The sequence below is a fragment of the Nipponia nippon genome, unplaced genomic scaffold (assembly GCF_047370975.1).
Source record: "Nipponia nippon isolate SJK-2023a ecotype South Korea unplaced genomic scaffold, ASM4737097v1 scaffold_13, whole genome shotgun sequence".
Lineage (NCBI taxonomy): Eukaryota > Metazoa > Chordata > Aves > Pelecaniformes > Threskiornithidae > Nipponia > Nipponia nippon.
Window position 1 is genome coordinate 4,685,751 of NW_028262324.1, and position 15,745 is coordinate 4,701,495.

The window sequence follows — 15,745 nt, forward strand, 5'->3', positions numbered from 1 at the left end:
CATTTAGCGCGTGTATCCTGGCCTGTTTTACAGAGCGCTAACTCGTCCAACCCTGCTCAAAACCAATGATTAATTTTCTTGAGTGATTTCCAATGGTAAACACTACTATTGTCCGAGTCTGTTAATAACTAACTTGTTTTCACAACACCACTGTGTGTGGAAAGGGGGGTGTTTATTACTTTTACAGATGATGGAGGCCAAGCAGAAAGAAACAAGTCAAAAGTATCCAGTAAAGGTTGGTAGCGGGTTGAGGCACTTAAGACTTGATTTCTTCGTTGGACTTTGGAGTCTGCGTAGGTACTGTGGTCACACAGCACGGAATTACGTCCCCATTGTCTCCACAAATCAGAACGTGCGACTCAGCTGTCCAGGAAATAAGGAACTCGCAACTAGTCACCACCAATTAAGCAAACATGACTCTGGATTTAAATACTTGATTTTGTAAAGTTGCCAAGTTGAGAAAGAAAAGTTTAAAAAAAGACATTTCACCACACATCGTCTCGACCCGCCCGTGGGCTGTGCGCCAGGGGCCGTAACAGCAGCAGGGCGCTGTCGCTTGCTGCCGACAAGCGCTGGAGGAGGAGGAGGTGGCGACCGGCACTGGCACCCGGACCCGCTCACGGCGGGGCAGGAGGCTCCGTCCCCAGCTCCGGAGGGGCCGGGCCCCCGCCTCAACATCTCCCGCCGTGGCCAGGTTTCCCCCGAGCCGCCCGCCTGCGCCCTGCTCCAGCCCTCGGGCGCCGTTTCGGCTCCCGCTTCCCCATCTATTCCCGCCCCCTCCGCCCTGCCCCGCAGACCCAGCACACGCCGCCCGCAGCCCCCGCGGGCCGGGATCCCGCCCCGGGAAGGCCCCTGGGGAAGGCAGAGGCGGCGGCCTCCTCCCGGCCCTTCCCAGGGCCCGGCGGGCCGCGGCCCAGGGCGGCGCCTCCTCCCGCCCCGAGAGGCCGCTGAGGCGCGGCCGGGGGCGGCCCTGTCCTCCCTCGGGCCGGAGGGAGCCGAGCCGAGCCGAGCCGAGCCGAGCCGAGCCGAGCCGAGCCGAGCCGAGCCGAGCGCCGGGCCGGGGCTGCCATGGCGCCGGCTCCTCCTTCTCCCCCAGCCACCGCCCCGCCGACGTCACCGGACCCCTGACGTCAGCGCGCCCCATGATGCCGCTTCCAGGTTCTGCTGGGGAGACCGCACCTCCCCGCCCTTCCCATCGTGCCCCGCGCCTCGCTCTGGCCGCGACTACATCTCCCAGCAGCCCTCGCGGCCGGCCACCGCCCGATGGCGCGGCGCGGCGCCGCGGGGCACGCCGGGAGTCGTATGCGGCGCGGGGGCGACGGGCGGCGGCGGGGCGGGGCGGCGGGCTGAGGTGGGCGGGGTGCGGGGAGTCCTGCGAGCGAGCGGCGGCCCGAACTGTGCGGACGGACGGACGGACAGTCGGTCGGTCGGTCGGTCTGTGAGTCTGTGAGGGGAGCACGGAGCGAGGGGAGCGGGTACTGGTGCTCCACGGCCGTCCTCGTCGCCCCCGCCTCACACCGCGGCCTCGGCGGCCCGGCCCGGCCCGGCGCAGCCATGTCGGGGCTCTTGGGGAAGCTGTTCGGGACGGGCGCCGGCGGGAAGGGCGCCGGGAAGGGCCCGTCCCCGCAGGAGGCGATCCAGCGGCTCCGCGACACGGAGGAGATGCTCAGCAAGAAGCAGGAGTTCCTGGAGAAGAAGATCGAGCAGGAGCTGGCGGCCGCCCGCAAGCACGGCACCAAGAACAAGCGCGGTGAGAGGCCGGGCCGGGCCGGGCCGCCCCTTCTCCGGCAACAGGTCTGCCGGGCCCGGCTGCCCGGGGGCGGCCCGTGGGGTCGCTGGCTGAGCGCTGTGTGTAGCGCAGACATATACGTGTACCTCTATTTTATAAATTATCGCCTTTATTTTATAGCGCGCTGCCTGGGAGCTGCGGCAGCCCCCTCTCCAGGGCCTGCCGCCCTTCCCCAGCGAGGTTTATACCGGAGCAGGCTCTCCCCGGCTGGGGAAGGGCAGCCTTTATTTCCTGGAGCTGTCTAACGTGGGTGCCGCGTCACTCCCGCGTGATAACGGTGTCACGGTGTTGCTCGGCTCTTCTGTGCGAGGTTTGCTTTCTGTTCTGTGTGCGTGTCGGTTTAGGGAGAGGTTAGGAAAATATTGCAAAGCAGAAGCTGGGGTGTTGCTGGCTGCGTACGGGAGTAGCTGGAAAAGCAGTGTGTCAGTGTGGAATAAGGTCTTGCTTTACTATGTTGTTTTTTCTTCTAACAAACAAAACTCTGTATCAAAACCCCACTTAATTTGAGGATTTGGTTAAATACATTTTTATTGTTGTCAGGGTATCCTAAAGCTATAGGTGGCTTATAAATGGATATTAGAAATTGGTGTTCAGCAGGTGGAACTCGGCCTTCTGGGCAGGTCTAGCTGTGTATCTGCAAGCAGTGCTTGATACGCATTAATGGTCTGTCAGCCTGAAGATAAAAAGTGGGTTGTCAGCTTAGGTATTTCAGTGCTCTGATGAGCCTCTTGCTTGTTTTACAACAGTCATAAAAAGCGGCATTTTCAGGAAAGCGTATTTAGACTTTTGTCTTGATGTTGCCCGTCTTGTGCTGGGTTACAGCAGAAGGGCAGAGTTTGAAGCAGGAGGTGCAGCCCTGTCTGTGGCACCTAGAGTTGCTAACACACAGCTGTTGGCCAAGTAGCAAGGGTTAATTTATAGTAATTACCGATAACAGTTTCTGCTTCATGTCACTCCTTTAGTCAGCATTTTAAGCCTCCTTTCAAACTTCAGAACAGTGTGCTACATCAGGGCTTCTCACTTGCTCTGTGTTTGAGTGATAGTGCGAACCGAGCAAGTTCACGAGGGCTTGCTGCGTTTGTGGGCAGCGGCAGCGTGGCAGAGGCCTCCTGTGCTGCCCCAGCTGTCCTCTGAAGGACCTCAACAGAGCACGACTTCAGGCTTAATGAAGTTAGTTTTCTAAATCAAATTTATTGCAACGGTTTTAATAAGTCTGAGTTTCTTGTGTGGTTTTTGGCCTAGTTTGGTAATGAGCTTAAAAGGAGAACTAAAACACATCTCTTTCTAGCCTTCCTCTTCTTCTGCAGTTTCTGCATCTTCTGTCTTACGCTGGTCCTGTTTAACTTCTCCTAAACTTCTCTTTCTGCCGCCGGTTGTTCAGGTCTTTGTCTTGCTTTTCTGTAACGCCATCTCTCTCCGTGCCTTTCTGTGCGTGCCGCCCGACAGTGTGCTCTGGAGCACTTTGGGTAGTGGAGGGATTACATTTCTTTGGAGGTGGAGCAAGGAGAAAAACCTGCCCATTCACTACTGGGATTCTGGGCCAGACTAATTGAGGTCGGGATCCTGACGAGTAATTAAGGAGCTGTGAAAAGGAGAAGGGCTAGGGATGGTTTTCTGGTGGCAAACAAAACCTTTTTTTTCCAGAGGACTTCTGAAACTAAGAAGTCAACTCATTATTGGGCTGCTAGGAAAGACAGCTGGTTATCTGCTAGCTTCCTGGGAAGTGAGTTCCCCTCAGGACAGACTAAGGGACTGCTCGTTTATTCTGGGTTCAAGATGTCAGCCATTAGCTGAGCTCCAACAAATGGCATTTTTTTTTTTTTTTATATGCAGTTGTTTGGATTTTTCCCTCTCTGACTTCAGGCTGTTTTATAATCCAAAAATTATGTAATTTTGATGCCAAGTCACTTAAATCCATAATTTAAGTGAAAATAAAAATGTTGGGTTTATATGTGAAGGTCTGTCTTTTTAATGGAACTACTTTGATATAGTTGAATGTTTTAAGTAAAACAAAAAGCTAATGATTTTTTTTTTGAGTGTTGAATCAACTTTCAAAAAAATACAACTTTAAGAATTCTTAAGCTTTCTTAGTTCTCCAAGACTTAAGCATTTTACTCTGGGGATTTCTGTATATGCCTGCTGTTTAGAGAGACGTGTACTGTGGATGGTGCATATGTGTAATGCTCAGCTGGACACTTGCGCTGACATTAATGGAAGCTGCTGTGGTAAAGGAGGCAGAAGAATATATGTGTCTGCAGCAGCAGGGCAGGGAGCTTACCTGAAAGCTTAAAGCCGCCTTGGAAAACCTGGAATGATATTTTTGTTTTCTCAGAGGAAAGATGGGCGTCTGGCACGCTCGGGGTAACAAAAGGAAACGTTCTCTGCTCTCCAGCACACTGTGCGATTGTTCGGGTGCCAAGTGAGCCAGATTTCTAAAGGCTCATTGACCGGTTCCTGCAGCATTTCTGGAGTCTAACGAAAGCACAGAAGCTTATAGGCCTTCTGGTTCTTGTGCCTGCCCCAAGCGCATGCAGGTTTTTATTAATTCATGAACTTACTTTAAGTGTATATTTTTCATAATCTGCATTTAGGATATCCAGGCTGTATAACTCCTCATGAAATTCTGAAGTTAAAATGAGTAGCTAACTAGTATAAATTTCCTTAGTTTGTGTTGTTTCTTGGCGTGGGAGGCTTTCAACTTTTAAGAAAAAGCTCCTTTTTTCAGGGTCTTTCTGTTATTTTCTGGCTGCACAGACATGGCAATTTTATGATTACCACGCCTTCTGAAGGAACTCGAGTCATTTTAATAGGTAGTAATTTTTTTTTTTCCCCTTTACTCTAACAATTCCTTCTCATTAGTCCACAATATCAAAATAGCTCCTGGGGGAGGGAGAGGGCAACAGTCTCCAAGTGTTAGGTTGGTGCAAAGGCACCTATACCACTTGCAGAGCGTGTCAGGGAGACCAGGAGTTACAGCTTTAACATGCATATGATTTTTTTTGTCCGTGGGATTAAAAACTTTGGAGGAGAAGACTGATGATCTTTAGAAGGGTTTCTTGAAAAGATGCAAGTTAATATTCCCTTTTCTGGGAAGAAGTTGGGTTATGCCTATGTTTTGTGTTATCTCATGGAAATGTTCAGCCTATTCTTTTGAAAACAGCGTGTGCTCTGGTGTTTTTTTTCTTTTTTTTTTTTTTTTTCTTTCTTCTCAAGAGGCCCTTCAACACTTTTGTTGTAGCTCATGAGTAGTGGACTTACTCCTCTCGGTGAAGTTAATGGAAGTAGCAGTAGTACAGCATGGTTTGAACACCAGTGAGTCAGTGTCTTAGTGGGTTTTAAATCTGTCCTGAAAATAACTTTTGCTTTAACAAGAGAAGTGCGCAGCTGTGAGCTTGACGGTTTGGAAGTACTGTGCTGCTGCATCCTTTTATTCTGCTCCAGTTTGTCAATATGGAGTTGTTGCATCCAATCTGGGATATTTTATCAGGCAGTCAAACTTCATGAAACAAACTGCTAGATCTTGCTAAGGGTTATGAAGTTCTGGTGCTTAGTATTCAGTTTCAGGATAGCTCAAGCTGATCTTAATCACTGTTGCTCCAGTTTTACTCCTTTCCTTGTGGCTATCACCTGATCCTACAAGATCTAGCTCGTAAAGCTAAGCTGCCAGAGGAATAGCATACACACACAAAAAAGCAAGAGGTTAATTCCTTGATCTCTGACTACTTTGGGTATAACAACTCCAGAATCTGTTTCTGCATTATCTTTTCTGATGAAAACCCAAAGCTCAAGTGAAGATTACAGTAGGGAGAGAAACCTGATGCTCTGCTAGGGTGCCACTTTTATAAGTAGTTCACTCTAGAGTTTAGATCCAGGGTGAATCAATGAAGTTGTGTTCCTGCCTGTCACTAGATTTTACATTTTTGTTAATGAACGCTAGGTCCACAAACAGTGGAATGGGTGAAAAGCTAAGATCATGCTAATATGCAGTAAAAATATTCAGGCTTTAGCAGGAGACTGACATTTCATGGATTTTCTGTCAACTCTGACTTCTGTTAGTGTTTTTTCTTCTGTGATGTCAAATTTTCTCTTTCACTGTAAATAAATATAATGCTGGTTTTTTTCAGTGCTGGTAACTGAGTACAAAATGGATGCAAAACCACTGCCAGATTCCTGCTGTATAATTCAGGCTTTTCCTGGAAAGAGAACACTCCTATGCTCCACCCCCACAAAAAAAAACAACAAACAAGAAAGTTGGGTGTAGGCTGAAGCCAAAAGTCATAATTTTATGCCTACCTCCGACTCGTGATAGATCACAGTGCTGCCACAGGTAAGTCAGTTCAGCTGGCTGATCTGATGGAAAAGTAACTGTTTACCATCCCCCTGCCTTTTCAATCTGTCATGTCAGTCTGCTGAACTGATTTGCCTGTTGCTGGAGGGTTACTGTGTCTGGTGTCGGAGAGGAGGCAGAACTGCCCCTTTCAGTAGCAGCTCAGTTAACCTGGCTGAAACGTACAACTGGTGCGTGCTGGTGTGGCTGTGGAACTGGCACCGGCTGGTCTGGTCTCGAGTGATGTGGCTGCCAGAAGCGGTGGTGCCTCGTCCCGCCTTTGTGCTGGTGTTAGCATTTGTGTGGGCAGTGCGTGAGTTGGATTAGTTTGCTGATCCAGCCAAAACCTAACTCTTGGGGGGTGGGAGTTTTCTGCACTTAACTGCACAAATGCTAGAGCTGGCAGGAGAGGGAGTCAGGAATGTGACTGGAAGGAGGAGGGCAATTCTGCCCCTCCTGGCAACAGTCCCCCTGCTCGGTCAGCTTAGAGGTATTAATTGTGATAAAATCTGAGGGTGATGTGGGATCTCCCTGCAGGGGGGCCAGCTGATCATTAATTAAAAAATGGAAGCATGCCTGCATGGTGGCGTGGACATTTTTATTTAGAAGTTTGAGTGGTTCAAAATGTTGCAACGATCTGGAATTCAAGGAAGAGAAAGCTTCAGCCTCAGGCCTGGGTATGGGCAGAGACTCAAATGACCTGTGACCGTGTATGTAAGGCCTTAGACATTAAGGCATTGCTTGCAAATGTGTTTTTGAGGTCCTGCTTGACATTTGGCAAGAGAAGTTATCTCTGCTCCCAGAATCAAATAGCACGAGCCTGGTTTTGTTTCCATGAATCATAAGATGCTGATGGAGGGGAAGCAGCAGTCCTGCAGCAAACACTATCCAGCCCTTCTTGTAGTACTTCAGTCTGCGTTTTCTGTGTTAAGTCATAATCTAATGTAAAAATGCGTGTTTGAGTTCCAGGTGCTTAACCATAAACCACAGCTTCAGTGCAAGAGTACTGATAGCAGTGCTGGCCTGAGTCCTCCTTCTCCCCTGAGGTTAATGAGTTGAGCGTTAACCACCTGGCTTGGGAAAAGTGTGATACCTCTTTTTAAATAGGTATTTAAAAGTGTATTAAAAGTTAAAAGATTGCTGTAGTATAGAACAGATTGGGAGGGATGGGGGGGATTCACAAACGCCTTTTAAAAACTCTGAAAAGTGGCAGAAATAAAACCAAAAAGCTGTGGTTCTGCCAGATGCGTTTTGGTAACTGTATTTGATGCAATACATCCTTCCTCTGTTCCTGTTCTCTGTCAAGCCCTGTCAGAAGGGAAACCTGGCATGTTTGCAGCCACTGACTTTGTTTTTATTACTTTTTCTCTCCAAATGTATTAGATGTTGGATTCTAGTATCTCATTAAGCTCCAGCCCGAGTTCCTGAATCCCGCTTAAGGCCTCCTAGTGCTAGTTCAAAACTGTAATTTGCAGGTGATGCAAATTGCTAATTTGGTTTAACTTTCTTCTGCTTTCTCAGACTTGTTCAGAAAACTGCCAGGTTGTTTCTCGCTGGCAGAATTTGTGCTGAGTTGTGTAATGTTTGTCTGGACCGGGATGTTGTGGGGCTTTGCACTTGTATCCTTCAGGCCTCTCTGTCAGTCCTTTCTCGCCCTTTGGCCACGCGTGGTGGCTGTCTCCAGATGCTGTATTCTTCTTTAGCAGCACAACTGAAGCGCATGGTGGGAGGTGGGAATATTCCCTGATGCCAAGGTTTACATTGGGTTTTGCCTTCCGTTCGAGGACATGGAGCCCATTCTGACTGGATTCCAGTAAGAACCATATGCTCATACTTGAACATCATCTGGGCCATGCAGCAGGATCCCAGCTGGACCTCCTGGGATGCTGGGGATGGCCAGGTGCTGTGTGCTCAGGTACGCTCTGTGGTGCAATCTACAGTGCTGCTTGGTGGACAGGTCAGAGTAGGAAAGGTGCTGTATTGGGGCTTGGAATTAAAAGCGGTCACTACTCCTTACCTGGCAAATCTTGGTGCTTCCAGGCCTGAAGTGATGGGTGAAGGACATGGCCATGCTTCATTGCTGAGCAGGCGATTAATTTACCATGGAGAAGGGAGGGATGGTGTCACATCAAGAGGAGTCTGCAGCCAGTGCTGTCCAGAAAAAGGATTTTTTTTTTTTTTTTTTTTTTTGTTGTTGCCCAAACTGTTTTGGAGCTGCTCCTTGGCATTCATGAATGACCTACCTTAGGAGGGTACCACCACCTCTAAGCTCTTGCAGGGCTCATGCAGACTGTGTTGCCCATATTACTGGACTGAGCGGACACCCTTGCAGAAGGTCTGGCGTGGCTGTGCATGTCCATGTGCCTCTGCGTCTCCTTTTCTGGTAGCCCAGCCTCTCCTGCCTGTATAGAATGGACCTCCTGCCTGCATGCAGTGCTCGGCATTGCTCCTGGGCTCTTGGACTTGCTGGGAGCAGTAGCAGGTTGGGGATGCACTGCTGGCACTTGCTGAGTCTAGCTGGGAAGAGACCACTGTGATGAATTTGGCAGCTTTTTGCTCTCCCCTGCAGAACCCACATCTGTTTTGGGGAAAAAAAATGCCCAAAGTTTTTAATGTTGCCCTTTCTGTTTTTTGGGGTGGTACATGCTGCTTGTTCCAGAGACTTTGCATGGGATGTGGTATGAGTGGGGAGGATGTGGCCTGACATTCTGCAGCCGGCAAGGCTCTGAAAGAGTGTGTATGCGGGGGGTGGGATGTAAAGTCTTGCCGTTTACTCACGCCACTTAAAAATGGATGATTTTTGCAGAACTAAAAGTTGGAGCAGCTCACGTGCTTTAATGTGCTTTCTGTGAAGTTTGCAACCAGGTGTCCAGTAAACTGGAACTCTTGGCACAAAGTGCCTGAAACAAAAAGGATGCAGTTGGAGAATCCTAAATAGGCCATGCATCAGATGTTGATAGCCTTTCCCTCAGACAACCCAAGGCCACAGCACATAGCTGATGATACGGAGGTTACTTCTGCTTGTAATCATCCTGGTTGAGTCTTTGAGCAGACGTGGTGTTACAGTTGCTGAAGATATTGGCAGATGCGATGCGGGCAAGACTGCTTGCAGGGATGTGGCCAGGTGGCAGGTGAGGAACCTGGGGGCACTGTGGACCTTTCCAGTCGCCAGTACCAAGGGCAGTGAAATGTGTCGTCGTCCCCCCCCAGGGAGGGTCACTGTGGCCATGGTGGAGCAGAAGTTTCCTTGGTGAAGTTCAGTGCCTGGCTGCGGCAAAGAACTGTAATGTTCTTGCAGTTGGAAGCCTAGTTGGGAAGTCTTCTACGGCTTCCTCTGGTTTCATTGTTTAAATGAAGCCTTGCCAATAACCATTTTTGTAGGGGCTGATACAAGTATAGGGTAATTATACAGACAGCTGTTGTCTTGTAATGCTCAACTGATTGGCAGCGAACCATTGAAGTTTGGGGTTGGTGTCGTCCAGATAACCAGTATAGCCATCTCTCTTGCACCCACTGGGACATGCTTATCCTTGCGTGCAGCAAGCGAGGGCTGATCTCAGTACAGACTTTCATGACTGCTCCCTTCCCATTTCTGAGCTTCTGCACCAGCCTGTGTTCCGGCAGTCAGCTGTTTTCCCAGCTCCTTACCCTCCCCCAGATAAGGGTAGCCAAGTCAGCAAGTCTATTGGTACGACTGATAGTCCATCCCAGACTGTGCTGTTGCATTTGCAGGATCATATCTGGAGGGATAACCAGGTGGTACCACCTTCCGCTGCAACTGCTTTCCAGACAGCAATTGTTTCAAAACAGAATACAAGATTAACAGATCTCTCATCTGGTAGGTCTGATGTGTTGAAGTCGAGGGTTGGTTTAGGCACAAGGTAAACCAAACGACTTGGTAACATAGTCATCATCCAGCTGGCACAAACCCATTGAGGTTGACCTGATAGTGACTATTTGTGAATTTGGCCATGTAGCTGCATCCTGAGCTCGTTTGGATACCTGCTGCCAGGTTACTCCGTGCATGCAAAGACTCACAACATCTTTCACTGTAAAACCTGTCTTTTTGGAGTCCCCCTTTCTGATAAGGCTATGATCAGCCATGTTGGCTGTTTCACTAATGTGGTGGTGTGTTAAGTGTTACCAAACATCCATATTGTATGTGCTCTTCTTGGCTTCCAGGAGTTTATTCAGGTTTAAGGATGTCATGTTTACTTGCAGGTGACTGCACAGAGGTTCCTCAGATGTAGTGGAACTGAAAACAAACATAAATGTCAGAGTGACAGGAACATCAACTAATGATATTCAGAAACTTGCACATGACTTTAGTTATGAAAGAAAACAAGTTTATATAAAGCAAACTTCGTAATGTGCTAACTAGGAACTGTGCACAGTCATTGTATCACCCCTGAAGGTGGTACCTTAATAAAATGTCTTGACAGCATCCCCGTGGTGGGCTCAGCACGTGCCATGTCCTGGGAGGAAACTGAATGCTGGAAAGCCTCTTCTGGTAAGTGCTTCCCTGGCAGCACTGCCAGCTTGTGATGTGTGAGGGCTGCAGGAACGATGCTTATTGCTAAACCCGGCTCCTGGAGCTGATCACTGCCGAAGAGTATGGGATTGCCATTAAAAAAATGAAATTTGGTTCTGGCCTCAAGAGGCATGCTGCGGTGTTGCCAGTTAAGTGTTTAGGGGTTGATTCAAGAAGTACAAACTTTTTTTTTTTTTAATAAATATGGTTTGTTTTATTTGCTTTATAACTTTTGGGTTTCTAAAGGTCTGCATTTTCAACTTTTTCCGCTTAGTCGTTAGTGTTGGAATCTGAGCGTTCATGAAAAAAGTAATTTTTCACATCTCAAAATAGCATAACTTCACCAGATGAGATGTTAAGAGAAATGCTAAATATTTTGACAGCCTTAACGAAATTCTTAGACTTGGCAACACTCTAATAATAATTGGCCAAAGCTGGGAAATGCATGATAGATTACCCAGGCAGCCACTTGTTTTATTCCCCAAGAAGAGAAGGTCTTGAAATGGGCCACTTAAGGGTAGCATCTTCCGAGGTTTGTGACTTAATCACAAAACTATGGTTAAGTATAGGGAATGTGGTTGTTTGGGTTTTTTTTCCCCTGTGAGAAAAGGACACTTTGAGATACTTAAGAGCTACTTCTGTTCTTGTAAAGCTGAACCTCTACCTGATGCATTTCTGGCAGGGATTCAGAGGAAGATTATAGTTTTTCACTGGAATTCTCTTTAACAAGTTATCTTCAGCAATCACAAAATAAAGAAGAAAACCCATAAAGAGTATTTGCAGGCTGTGAATCCCAAGGAGTCCTTAAGGAACATACTTTTCTCATCCTAAAAGTTTAAACATCTGTTGAATTCTGACTAATTATCTCCTTTTATATACATACGAAATTCTGATGTGAAATAAGGTGCAGATTTTTAACAGCAAAGTTATTGGGCAGTTTAAAAGGGTAAAGGAGGACAATTTACCCCAGCAGCCTTAGCATGTATCTAGTTTTATTTGGAAAGAAGAAATGTGTTTTGGGTAAATCAGTTTTTGAGATGCCTTGCAATCCCCTGCCATCATCCAATGACATGCAGGACTGCAAGAAGTGAAACACTGAAAATTGGGAAATAGAGGATATGCTTTCCTTCCAGAGGGTAGATCAGATTTAATGTAATAGTTGGAAGCATTAGACCTAGATGATCTTGGCTGGTCTGGCGTTTCTTAGGCTTATTCCAGCTCCTGGGTGGAACAAACCCATCGGCTACTTCTCTGTAATTGGGATCTGTCTTTCCTGGTTTTCTCATTTGGGCTTCAAATCTCACTGTAGTCGACATTTTTTTCCATTTTTTGGACAAAACTCGTTCAGACTCACCTAGAGATTATTTTACAGACGATTAACGACCACAGGATCATTGCCTTGATGTTCAAGGGTCAGAGTAATCAACTTCCAAGGCTGAAGGCTTACTTGCTTTCTGGGCTGGAGACGGCCAGGCCAGGTGGAGGTTACTCAGCTGGCCAGTTCTGCATTTGCAAGTGCAATATGTTTCCCTCTGTAACTTTCAACCTGAGCGAATTACTTGCTGTTTCAGGAATAAATAGCATTGTCATCGTGGATTCTGACCTTCGGAAACACGCTTTCTGCACTCCATATGAAAATGACTGCTTGTGACTAATTTGTAATAAGGAAGCGTGACAAGGAAGTGCGTTACACTTCCAGTATAGCTGCCTTACGTCCCAGCTGTGGGATGCAGAGCAACACTAACAATCGCTGATGCAAAGGCTGAGTTGACGCTGAATGCTGCGGCTGGTAACGGCATGAAGGTGGTGGTTACTGTATCGTTTGGGTAATGCACGTATTAAAGCTTTGATTACTGTTGTACAGGATGCTTTTTTCTTTTTTTGCCTTTGTGTATTTATAGATTTTTAGACCAGGAATGCTTATTGTTTAGTTTAATCTCTTGCACAATAGACTAAATGTTTTGGCACTACTCTGCTCAAGAGGAAGTTGTAATCTTCTTGTTTTAAATACGGATAGGACAGAAACCTTCTTGTATTCTCTGCCTGGGTTTGGATGCCTTATTGGAGTCGTTTTAGTCAGTCACTTCATCTCTGAGCCGGGAATAGTTGCCTTCCTTTGAGGAGAGGGTTTGGCAACTTTATTAGATGTTTAGTAGACGGACACAGATAAGTTGAGGATGAAGGCTGAACTCTGCTCGCAATTCCCTGCTAAAAGCACAGCATCTCCTGCAAGAAAGGCCCAGGAGGCTGCTGCAAGCTTTTGCGAGCTGCTCTCTGGGAACCATGCTGGAGACATTAGGCCCTGGCATTGGGGGGAAATGTGTGATAACGGCTTCGGACATCCAGCATAAAGTGACTTTTAGGCCTGTGTATATCGTGTAGGCATCATAGATCTCAGCAGGTGATTCTCACGGGAAAGGAAATCATGCTGCTTTACGCTGTATTAGCCTTGGAGTTGATGTGAATTTATTTTTAACTATGCTTTGGTACCTCTGTCTCCCAACCACTTTCACACCATGATGCTTAAAATCAAACCTGACTTCTTGGACCTCTGACATTTTGTGCTGTGCCATCAACTTGGCTCAGCGTAGCTGGGTATTTAATAGGCAACCAGTTAGGAATATGCTTATGTATCAGCTTAGCGGCCATACCTCTTCAGTCCATTATACGAGGCCTGTATGTTACTGTCTCTGAAGGGCTTTACATTTCTTTTCATGTAGAGAATCTCGCTAACGTGCAGGATGTGGGCAAGGCTCTGCTGGAGCAAAGGCAGGGTAGGAAGTATTTCCAGAACTGGAAACAGCACCAGAACAAAAATGCTCGGGCAGAAGTTTGCAGGACAAGGGTGCTCTCTAGCTGTTATAGCTAGAGTAGTTACATGGTTTTGGAAATACCCTGAAAGGTTTTGGATACGCCCTGAAAAGATCTGACCTCTAGGACCCTGAATAGGGAATTAGGAGTCACCAGCTTCTGCATCTTGTGAGACTCACCTGGCCTGGGACGAGGATTCCTTGGTACTGCAGATCTGTTGTGGCAAGATATTGCCTGGATGCTTTTATACTGGGTTTGGTTTGAACCAACACGAACACTCTTCAAGCTGGTTAACAGTTTCTTGAGCTAGCAAATCCCTGCAGAAAGATATTTATTCAAGGCTAAACTCAATGGTATGAAAGAAGTTTGGTAAGACCATAGTGGGATTTATATCTACCTTTTTATCTGCTTGTAGCATTGGAGGATATTTTGTGAATTGCTTTAAATTACCTTTTCACTTCTTAGGAATTTTTTTGAGATATTGTAGGCAGTTTGCTGATTCGCAGTAGAATGAGAGATGAGCAGTTGCTGCCTAAGATGAAGCTACTCTGCTATACGATTCTACTGCAGGCAAGGCAGCCAATTACTTCTTACACCTACTGGTGCCTCTTGTTTATCCCATTTCAAGGACGGTGAGGATGTTGTTTGTGATTAAATTTGCTGCAAAGGCAAGTGCCAGGAAGATGGAATGGTATTTTCAGGAGCAGCAAAAATAATGACACTTCTTTCTGTTGAGCAAATTATAGATGGATACACAATATAACGTGCAAGGCAGTCGCCCAGTATTAAGTTGATTACCTCAGTCATCTCTAATGTCTGGGCTTTCTGCTAGAGGGGCCAAGAGACCCCCATCTGGGAAGCTCCCCTGCAGCTCTCTGGCACCATTTTGGCGCGGCTGACATTTGGTGTACGTTATTTTTGAGACTGCTGTGGAACGTTTTCATCCCATATTAATACAGCTGGTGTCCTTTTGCAGTGGTATCTCTGCTGCTGCCATTTCTTCTCTGATTTGCCAGAGAGAATGTAAGAATTAGATGTGAGATTAAGTTATTTTTTTCCCCTCAATTGGAGTATTCAGAGCTATTAACCCATGTGTCTTCCTGAGAAGCCTTTCTTTTTTAGGTATCGTTGTGATTTTTAGCAGGTTCTTGCAGAGGCAGGAGCTGGATAGGCAGGGAACGTGTGCGTTGTGAGCTACCAGTCAGGACAGTTTCCCTGGGTTCACAAATGCGTGGACCTTGGTACAAGTGCGTTTTTGAATTCAGTGAAACCCTTGAATTATATTCCCAGTTGTTCCCAGTGCTCTTTGAAGCAACTGGTCCTCCTGCTCTTCTCAAGTTGAGATGTGTTTTTGCTAGCAGAATTTGGAGTCGCAAGTATGTAGGAAAAGAAGTCTTAAGTTCTTCTTTTTCTACTGATGATGTTTAAAAGCATTAATTCGATAGAATTGCTGTATGCATAAATATCCCATTAACACTACTTGTCCTACAAGTGTATGAGCAGTACTTATTTGCAGGAGGGCTGTTGATTTTTAACAAAATCACTGACACGTTCGTAGTCAATTTTTCCTCTCTGAATGCAGTACTATGTAGTAAAATTGTATTTTTATTATCCTGTTAACTTATCACAGTGAACGTTTTCCTTATTTCACTACAAACTGCTGCAAATATTGCAAGGAAAATCTTAAGCCTTACAACAGCTCTGTTAATAATTTGCTTGTATACAGGTTGAAATACTTTAAAAATACATAAAATTAAATTCTTCCAGATAGCATTTCTTGAGAACAAAGTGAAATTATTTGGGTGAGCAGTCATGCTTTTCAGACTGTGAGTGCTGATGGAGGAGAATAGTCTGGCTAAATGGCTCTACTCTTTTCATTTGTGAGTGTGCATTAGTCAGAAGGAGCAGTGACCGAAAACAGTAACACGAGTTCCTGCTTATCAGTTGTGTTGGAGGGCTGGGTGCTGCCATGGTAGGCATAATAATGAAACTCTTGGCTGCTTGTTATTCACTGTGGTCGAACAGTAAGTGTAAAACTGCTGCTGGAATTTCTATTGGGGACTATCACAGAAATTCAAATAAATACAAAATTAAAAATAGTATTTTGCAGTTCATCAGTTCAAGACTGTAAATAAAAACAAAACCAAACACACACACACACCCCCCCACCCCCCCCCGAAAAACCCCAGAGGAAGAAATGCCTTTTTATGTATTAAGAAGTTTCACTTTTAAAACAAGTCTGTAAAAATGTTCTTCAAATGTACTTCTATACATGTTTTTACGTTCA

At 46.5% G+C, this 15,745-nt stretch overlaps 1 protein-coding gene across 3 annotated transcripts in view; it reads left to right on the forward strand.

Moving 5' to 3' along the window:
* Positions 1-1,339: 1,339 nt before the first annotated feature.
* Positions 1,340-15,745, forward strand: part of CHMP4B (charged multivesicular body protein 4B) — a 28,970-nt gene continuing 14,564 nt past the window's right edge. Inside the window, exons 1-3 of one of the 3 annotated variants that reach the window (XM_087749707.1) lie at positions 1,340-1,794; positions 1,910-2,099; positions 5,914-6,065. In XM_087749707.1, coding sequence (XP_087605833.1) covers positions 1,555-1,794; positions 1,910-2,099; positions 5,914-6,050 — 567 coding nt within the window. In that variant the 5' untranslated portion in view covers positions 1,340-1,554 and the 3' untranslated portion in view covers positions 6,051-6,065. Of the gene's footprint in view, positions 1,795-1,909; positions 2,100-5,913; positions 6,066-15,745 lie in introns of those variants that run through there. The other 2 variants (XM_087749706.1, XM_087749705.1) reach the window with 2 other exon arrangements.